The 9,680-nt window shown below is 36.6% G+C and overlaps 2 protein-coding genes across 2 annotated transcripts; both read left to right on the forward strand.

Moving 5' to 3' along the window:
• The first annotated feature begins 38 nt into the window (after window positions 1-38).
• On the forward strand, window positions 39-2,128 carry LOC106179423 (prefoldin subunit 4). Its single transcript, XM_087011073.1, has 4 exons — window positions 39-113; window positions 525-626; window positions 1,044-1,110; window positions 1,578-2,128. Exons 1-4 carry the CDS (start codon window positions 90-92, stop codon window positions 1,787-1,789), a joined length of 405 nt encoding a protein of 134 aa, XP_086867199.1. The 5' UTR covers window positions 39-89; the 3' UTR covers window positions 1,790-2,128.
• Window positions 2,129-6,444: 4,316 nt separating this feature from the next.
• Window positions 6,445-8,785, forward strand: LOC106179424 (uncharacterized). The gene is made up of 2 exons (XM_013563042.2): window positions 6,445-6,829; window positions 7,802-8,785. Exon 2 carries the CDS (start codon window positions 7,872-7,874, stop codon window positions 8,517-8,519), a length of 648 nt encoding a protein of 215 aa, XP_013418496.2. The 5' UTR covers window positions 6,445-6,829; window positions 7,802-7,871; the 3' UTR covers window positions 8,520-8,785.
• The last annotated feature ends 895 nt before the right edge of the window (window positions 8,786-9,680 follow it).

Raw genomic sequence — 9,680 nt, forward strand, 5'->3', positions numbered from 1 at the left:
TAAAGTTCAATTTAGTCTATATGTATGTGTAAAAATATTACACACACAAGCAAGCATTAACTGCGAGGTAGCTTTTATTTCCGGTAAAGATGGCCAAAGTAGCGAAATCAGGAGTAGGTGTTTATTGTTGTGTATTTATGTTATTTTAAGAAAGATCACACTCAAAACACGGATATATCGCTACCTTATGGCTATAAGATTCTTAAAAAGACAGAATGAATCGTGCTTTTAGTCTTTTTTGAGAGATATATTCTTGCATTTTTAGGCGCCTCTTAGGCGTGCTCTGCAATATCTGCATCATGTGCTTGGCAACAAAAGTGTAAACCCACATAGCTTTTATTACTACTCTCAGTTTATATCTGAGGATCAGAAGCTTATACTCTTGATAGTTGGGGTTAAGAACGTTTGTATGTATCATATCATTATGAGTGGATTTTATGTATTTATTAATCACATGTGATAATGTTTGGGAAATGATGTGATACAGTTTATGGTAAAACCTGTCTTATTGCTCATTTTTGCAGGAGGACGTCAATGTTACATATGAAGATCAACAAAAGATAAATAAATTTGCAAGACATAATGCAAGAATGCAGGATCTGAAAGAAGAACTAGAGGCAAAGAAGGTGATAATGGATTGCACACTTACATTTTTCAGAGATGTCACTACTCAGAATAAATAAAAGAAAATTATATAAGTAAATAGATTACTTTATTAATGACAAAACAGCAATCTTGTTCACAAAAGAATCTCTGTTGTTTCTAAAGTGTACAGTCTGATAATAAGAGCCAGAAAGTTTGACAGTGTGCAAGATATCCCATCTGGTACTTTCAAATCAAATTCTTCAGAAAATAATGATTCAGAAAAAAAAAGAACAACTTCTTTTTACAAGTATTTGCCACCTGTTGTCTGTTACAGTATTTTTTGTAAAACTACTTCATTTTTACTCTAGTGAAATTGTTAAGATTTTAGTGATAATGAATTTTTTATCTAGTTTTAATATTGTGTGTTTTAAAGCATGCCTTTAAACCTCAACTTTTAGAAGGAACTTCAGAATCTCCAGGATGCAGCTGATGAACTTCTGATGCTGGAAGATGAAGAATCCATACCATATCCTTTCACAAACTTAGCACAATTAAAATATCTTTATCTAACAGAAGTATTTCTTTTTTGAGAAGGGCAGGGATTATGATAGAGAGAGAGGACACTGTTTCAAAAACCCAAATTCAAGAATACAAAGATGCATTGCAGTCTTGTTACTGATTAACAAAAAAAGTATGAAATGTTTAAATTTTACTGAACAGTTCAGCCCTGTGTATTTTATATTGGAAATTTTATTTTCAAAATTTTGTAATGCTGACCAACTAAAGGATTTTAATCACAACAACACTAAGCAGCAACTTGCAGCAATTGCTTCTTATAATTTAATTTTTCAAGATAGGCCAGTAATTGGCTAACTTACAATCAACTAGATTTTGAAGTAATTAATCATGATGAGAATAGATCTAACTTGATGAAGGTCAGAACTCTCTGAGTGATTTTTCTCAGTCCCTATATTTCCCTTAACCCACGTGCACATACCAGATTGGTGAAGTATTCTTCAGTGTGTCTGCAGATGAAACCAATGAAATGCTGGAGAGAAGGAAGGAGGAACTGGAGGAACAGACCAAGAGTATAGAGCAGCAAGTCAATGAACATAAGCAAGTGCTCTCGGACTTGAAAGTACATTTGTATGCCAAATTTGGTAACAATATTAATTTAGAAGCAGAAGAACAAGCAGAGCCTTGAAAGTGACTTATAGCTGTGACACTGGGAGTTTTTTTTTTTTTTTTTTTTTTTTTTTGATATGATGACTATTAGAGCTATCTGTGTGAAGTGTGTGTGTTTTGTTGAAAATCTAAGTCGAACAAGGTTGGGACACTACTTGTAAATCATAATTGGAGGCTTAGGTATAAAAATAGATGCCTGTTGAGATACTGAGAATGATGCATCATGATGAAGCAAGTAATAAAATGATAGCTAAGAAAATAAATGTCCCACATTTTTCAGGAGAACCAGATTTTTATACTTAAAAATGTTTTCCGACTTCAACAAAAAATAAAAATTAGTAGTACTTTGTACAAAGAATATTTCTCTGAGTTTGAGTGTGCCCACTTATAGTAAGTGACGCCTCACCTGAAATAATCTGAACATAGACTGAAAAACTTAGTAGTAGAATTAAATGGGGATAATTATGAAAAGTGGTGTTACGTTCACACATATATTGTTGCCCTTTAAAAGATAGGCAAGGTAATATATAAGTTCTAAACGGGCTGTCAGCGCCTTTATTTTCGATTCATTTCCAAGTTATCATGAAATTGGAAAAATGCACTTTGTGTATTTGTACAACTTCAAAATCTCCAGGATGCAGCTGATGAACTTCTGATGCTGGAAGATGAAGAATCCATACCATATCCTTTCACAAACTAAGGCCACACTTTTTTAATTTTATGGATGACATCCTGCGCGCGCACCGATTTTCATCCGTTCTCCAAAAAAAAAAAAAAAAATATCCCCCCCCCCCAAGGAAGTCGGTTGTCGCAAACGTCGTTATTGAATTTGCCGGAAAATGCAATCGGCAATCCTCGGCTAATTCCGCAAGCTCCATGCTGTCATTGTCGACTGCGGAGACATCCGAGTAGTTCCGAGTGCGGAAAATGAGCTTTCTGCGCATGCGTATTATCACCACGTGGAAATATGGCCGCTTTGCCGTCAAATTCATCTCTAGCATTAATTTCAAAATACACGACAATTAAAGTCATAAAGGGAACGGGGGCCGTCGTTTTGGATTGGTTTGCCATTGATATTGGACATGGAGATATCACCTTTTTACAATTATACGAAAGGCTGGCCGCGGCCAGCGATCATTGCCCGGAAAATTTCAGTGACATTCTGTCCAAAGCAGCACATAGGCTTACCAGGTTTTTTTTTTTTTTTTGTAGCGAAAAAAGGGTCGACAAGAGCGTCGTGGTATTTGGTGGACTGAAGGTCGGACAGGCCACCCAATAGTTGGCTGCTACGTGTGAGTCGAAGTAGACAAAATGGCATAGACCGAAATTACCTTTTTTAGATTTGGTAGTAGGAAGCATAGGCCTATCTTTGCTTCATTTTTTAACAATTCTGTGAAGTGTTCACAATGCTTAAATTTTCTGAGAGTACAAATAAAGACACGCTGTTTATTTGATATTTGTTTTATTGATTGCTATACCAACAGAATGCATGAAATAACCTTAAATAGATTTGGTAATATGCAGCATATATATATATTCATGACTTTTTACCTTTCTACGAAGTAGGCCCTATTCACAATGCTTTAATATTTTGAGAGCATGGATAAAGACATGTTGTTAGTTTGATACGTGTTTTTGTGGTAAATTAGTGTTTCCAGCTGTGTACTGAAAACATAACTTTTCTTAAGCAGTTTTTTTTTTTTTTTTTTTTTTGGACTGTTTTTTTTTTTTTTTTCGCCCGGTCGCACCGATTTTGGGGTCCCCAGAGGATGTCATCCATAAAAATAAAAAAGTGTGGCCTAAAAAAAAAAACAAACAAACAAACACTTGATTGGCTTTTGAAAAAGGAAAAAAAACAACATCAGAAGGGGTATTGAACTCAACCGATTTCAGTTCGCAGTGGATTAATTATGGATGACAACGTTTCCAAAAGTGTCCGTCAACCCGGGCCGACTGACACGAAATATCACCTTTCTTGTAAACCTACCTTTTCGCGAGTGCAGAAGGTGCACGAATGGTTTTATAAAAGCTACTCAAAAATTTGTTCAATTTCGCAAACGAAATGCAAATATCGCAGCGAACCTTTCTGTTTCGTCACTGTTGCCACGCATTTTTGTGACGTCACAGAAGCGAAATACATCGTTTTAACTGAACCGACGTCTCGTAGTTACTAGGATACAAAAATGCTTTCATCATAATAATTTCAAAATGCTGTCGTGACTTTTTCAGTTGTATTTTGTTTTAGTTCGTTTTAGTTCTGTTTTACGTAATCTCCAGGATTATTTTTTTTTTTCAAATTCTTTTTTTCGCGTCATTTACAATAATGTTGGCAGGCAGGGGATCACAGACGTGGACAAATAATCGTTTTCACTTCGACCGTTTGACAGAAGTCAAACGAAAGAAAAAGGGAAAACAAGAAAATAAGAACAAAGAGGTAACGTATACCACAAGATATTTTCCGTAAATTCCCCTAATTTAATTCAACTTAAGTAAGGCATTTTAAGATCGATTAAGAAATCGAGCAATTAGTCGTTTTTGATAACAACTTCTAATAATTTTATTTTCGAAACTGATTCTAAAAAAAAATCTGAAAAATATTTAGGATTGACTTTCTATCGTCTAGGCTGAATATGATTTGAAAAACGAAGCAGGTGATCACGTGAACGGCTCTTCATGTTACTATGAAGACTTGCAGGGTGCACGCAATGACTCGGTTGTAAGTAATTTCTGAGTATGAAGTAAGGCAAGTTAGGCCGGTTTCTCTATCCTCTGTGACCCTTTTAACAATAAACTCCGTTATCTTCACATGACTTGATTGAAAATAAAAGTCTTATTGTATAATCTCTAATGAGGGCCTACGAAAACCCTTGCTTTTGTATGCAGCGTTAAGGCAAAGTAGGCAAATTATACATTTCTCTTGTGACTCATAATCTTACCGATTTATGCAATATTGAAAGCATATTGACAGCAATTAGCTTTTGGCGTCCAAATAAATCGAAATGCGAGGTAACATACGGAAGTTCTCACAGTAGTTAAAAAGACTTTAACAGTCTCATTTGACCGAACGATATTTAAAAATTGATATAAGAGTTGTGTATGGATAATTTGTGTTGAATGATTATATGGACATAGTGAAATTGACATTGGTCATTCAGGAATAGGTCCCAGTACCTAGACTAGGGTAAAATATTTTGTCGCTACCCCTGCCTTTAAATGTAAACTAGGAAAAATTACCCAAATTCGGAATTGTATATAAGTAGTACAGAACCAGTACATTGCAAGTATTTGAAAAGACGGGCACATGTTCATGCATATTACAAAACATAATGCTATTACAAAATGTTCCTGTTAAATGTTTAATGTTTCTTTAAATTCCGTGTTAATAGAGGTCTCCCGCGTCTTCTGCTCAGTCTGGATGTCACGTACGTCATCCCCGGTCCTTCACAGGGGCAAACGCACACGAGAATGGAACGTCAACTCAATCCTGTAATGTGAGTTCATTCTTTTCTTTTCTTTTTTTTCTTATTTACTGAATTATCTTATATATTCTTGCGGTTTGCAGGATCTTAGGTTGCTACAAATGTGCACTTTAGATTATTTTCATTCTGCTTGTTTTTTTTTTTTTTTTTTTTTTTTTTGCGAAACATCAAACTTTCACCTATAGTTAGCGTACGCTTTTTTATCTTTTCCGTTTTTTTTTCCACGTAAATATAGGCCCGATTTTATTATTGTGTTATATTATTTAATATATTATCCGTATTCCATTGAATATATCGTTTTTGTCAGCAACGTTTTCATACACGAATGTACCTGCTGTTATTAAACTGCCAATAAAGGCAATTCTTTCTCCAGAAGATTTTTTCTTATTTTTTAAAATCTTTTTCATGACGATGTATATATCTTTTTTATTGGGGGTGTCAAATAGCAGTCATATCCAAAATACAACCTATAATTATAACATTGAATCTCAAGTTTTATTTTCCTAGTAGACATCTACTCTGAAAAAACGTCTACCTGATTCGTCCTTTATGTTTCGCAGAAACGTCCATTCCTTCGCTGGTACGAGTACCCCGGATGTGAGAAGCCCGAGGACGGGATGTCCCTCCGCCCTGGGGAAATGAAGGGAAACAGCGCGTTCGCCTTCACTCACTATTCCAGTCAGAGTTAACCGTGCCTTAGACTAAGTGTGACATTGAACTTTAATTTACTGGGATTTATATTGATGAAGCCAAGATTATTTGTGATAGTTAATTGCGTATTACAGCATTAATTTGTTACGCAAAACCTGGAGAAGACGTAGATGTGTTTTTTATGATTTGTTTTTTTTTTTTTTCAACGCATTATCTTTACAGAACTTAATAAAAATAATGTTTTTTGTGCTTTGACCTATTTAATAGACCTGACGCCAGTATTATACAGTTAAAGGATTATAAAATTATTAAATTGGGTAGCAAAGGATTTTATCTCTTAAGCCTCCTTGGTCAGTCTCTTTTTAATTTATTGTGTCTCATTTTATATATATATATATATATATATATATATATATATATATTTCATGTGGAGAAATAATCAGTTGAGACATAAGAAAATATTTGAGCCGGTTTTGTTAACTTGCTTATTACGTGCAATGGATTGTCAATGACGAAAGGAGAAAAACGGAAAAGGGTTTATATTTCACTTTCAGACAAGTCGAGTAATAAGGCATAATTAATGTCCTAAAAGCCCGTTTTTTTTAAAAGCATTTATGATGGCTAATGGCTAGCTTAAAAATGCCCTTTCAAGTGTCTATCGATTCTTTGCATTACATTTAAACTGCATTGTTAGTGGATGTTGTTTGCAAGGTCGATGACAGCGGTGAGCGATGAACGACGAACTAATGACCCAGATACATCTTCGTAGATATATCTAAGTCGTTAGACAAACACAGCACAGCATACGGTTAGAATACATGATCCCAGAAAAGTGACGTTATTCTGGCGTGAGTGTCGTCATAGCGGTTACGTAACACGTGATAAGAAGGGGTCAAGCACGGTTTTGGAGTTGGAAGGCACAGCGTCAGGTGAGTTAGGCGAGCGATCAGTGCGGGACCATTATATTTATCCGCGTCCCAGATTCATGTAGAAAACTTCATGAAGACTTCTGTACGAAGAGGTTAACGTTAAGTAACTGTACATGTAGATCGTTCCCTACATAGCAGGATTGTTCTGATCATTTTCTAGCGATAACCTGTATGGACATCACCTTAGTGGCATTCCCTTCGCGTCACAGGTCACATGTATATTTAACAGCATGGCGACAAAAGGATTTATTCCAGGACTGACAACTGTTTATTGCTGTCAGTCCTTACCCCCACCCCTTCTCTTCAATCAGTGCCCCCCCCCCCTCCCCCCAGACACACACACACAGACACAATCACAGAACAAACAAGACAAACCTGGATTGCGCTTTTTTTCCGTTCATTGTGTTTAGTGGACAAAAACCCTAAAGAGCTTGCATTGACACGACGCTGTTAACTGCTGCACTTTGACATATGACATGTACGAGACGTAATTTTAAATATACTGATTACCCAGGTCTACAAACACGAAAATGCCATTAGTTTATCAGTTCATGTAGACGTACTGTTATGAATTAGTGCATAAACCCATCTTTTTTCACTCTTTGATTTTTTTGTATTTTTTGGTCCTAAAATTGTGAAGATAAGTTTTGCTTCTGAAACCAGGGACAACAAAATTCACCTATTTCAACCTTCATTTTACAGCTAGCCGCTCAGATTATGAGCTCAATATTGTGCTCAGTCGCTGAATTAGCCTTCTCCTTCTATTTACTCAAACAAAATCACTGCGGGCCTGTTCGTAACTATTTACTCTTAACCCTGATGTTTTTGTTATAAATATTTATTTCAACAACATGCCACGCACACATTCTCTCAAAGATTTTTCTTTGTTTGATGAAAATATAATATTCTCTTAACCTTCGGCAGCCTACATTTATTTCCAAAAGTTCTGCATGTAATCTTTTTATTCACTAGGGCGGTCCTTTGCAGGTCTTCTGATCCCAAGGAAAACTTCACCCAAGATAATTTGTTGCAAACCAGGGATATGGGTGGAAGCGGTCAAGCCAGTTATGACGATGCTCACGACCCTAAATACGGACCTCCCCATCCTGTTCCCATAGTGACAGCCAATGAGACATCCTTAAAAGGCTACGGAACTATTGTGACGTCATATGACGACACAGAAGTGGAGATCACGACATGGCCACAGTCCGGGTGGCGACCGATCTGCCCGGGCACTGGGAACCAAGGGGGCATCACAGGCGGGGAGTTTACTTACCTCTGGGACGGCGACTTGTGTCTAGCCACCAACAAAGCCGTCCCCGATGGCGATTACGTCATCGGTCGTCTCCCTGCCAACGCAGCACGTGACAAGCGAACGCACGTGTTGGTCCGAGAGGCCAACTACCACCCGGACGGGGGCCAGGTGTTTTTCCCTGAAGACGGCAGCCCATTCGTGGCCTTACTCGCTCTTCCAGGAGACGACATTGGTTTGAACGATTTCCGCGCTTTCTACTTTGATGGCAGTTTTGGGTTCCAGATTCACGCCGACATTTGGCACCAGCCCATTTACCCTGTCAACGACTCCGCCGTCTTCCTGGGCAAACAGGGAAAGGTTCATGCGTGCGTTGTAGTCGACACGGTTGAAGAGTTTGGAAAATATCTTCTTGTACCTCTGACGTGTGAGCAATAGCAAAAAGCTAGTACGCCTATTTCTTGTTTCTAAGGAAAACGGTCATTTTGAAAATGAAATTGCTGCATTCTGATGAAAATTGATCTGTGTATTAATGTTACTCATAATGATGAAATTTTAAAACTTTTCAATTTCTACACTATAAATGACAGCGTACCCGTAATTGCTGTTTATTGAAATGATTTCAAAAGACTTATTTCATTTTATTTATTTATTTATTTGTTCAATTATTATTTGCAAAATAAAAAGCCATAGAAATCAGTTGATGATAAAGACTTTTGTTTATGTCTTTATGAGGTATTGGGACATAATTATATACTTGGTCATGAAATAAGTATGAAATTAGTATGTATATAAATCCTCCAGCCTCGTTATAAATTCAATTGAGCTCATAACAACCGCAAGTTATGCGAATGACAAGAATGACAAAGGATGTCATTAAACTAATGATCAGAAAGGAATAACTTTTTCATCATCATTATTATTATTATTATTATTATGAATCGCGAATACAATTAATGCTAATTGCCAGCGATATAACTTGAAATCAAAGCAGCCAATGGGACTTTTTAGATTACGCACAAGCTAATTTCAAATGTTTACAAAACTTTTTGACTATACTGAAATAGAAGTGTGAGATATGAGACAACTTTTTGTTCAACTTAAGGCGCCTTATTTCACTTGATCATTCTAAATAATAAAATTACGTAGTTTTACATTCATTGTTATTGTATAAATTTCGATCATTTGTTTAAACTTTGCACAAGATGAAATGCAAGCAAACCCATTTTATTTGCTAGTTCGAGTGGCTCGAAATGATTCATTTGAAAAAAATTAAGAATAATCCGATAGTCTGGCTGATTAAACAACGCGTGCGCGAACGCACGCTTACACGCACATACAGCAGCAGCACTTCTCAAAAGGACATAAGGATACGGCTGGTTAACCACTACTACTCACGCTTCTTTCTTTTGTGTGTGTGTGAGTGCGTGTGCATGCGTGAGCGCGCATGAGTGTGTGTGTGTGTGTGTGTGTTTAGCTTATTTAACCCTGGGTACGGACATATATTCCCTCTACCAGGATTGCAGATAATGATGTACACTTTTCTCTGACTCTCACAGTGCAGAGAGTAACCATCTATTTACCCAGAGACATATCTGT

This window comes from Lingula anatina, chromosome 4 (assembly GCF_051362555.1).
Source record: "Lingula anatina isolate TDL-2025a chromosome 4, LinAna3.0, whole genome shotgun sequence".
Classification (NCBI taxonomy): Eukaryota; Metazoa; Brachiopoda; class Lingulata; order Lingulida; family Lingulidae; genus Lingula; species Lingula anatina.

Excerpts from the sequence above, each read along its gene's own strand:
- LOC106179424 (XM_013563042.2), top strand. The coding sequence starts at position 7,872 with ATGGGTGGAAGCGGTCAAGCCAGTTATGACGATGCTCACGACCCTAAA.
- LOC106179423 (XM_087011073.1), top strand. The coding sequence starts at position 90 with ATGGCCAAAGTAGCGAAATCAGGA. Across the intron at positions 114-524 it reads CCAAAGTAGCGAAATCAGGA|GAGGACGTCAATGTTACATA; the intron begins GTAGGTGTTTAT and ends TCATTTTTGCAG. Across the intron at positions 1,111-1,577 it reads GGAAGATGAAGAATCCATAC|CATACCAGATTGGTGAAGTA; the intron begins CATATCCTTTCA and ends AACCCACGTGCA.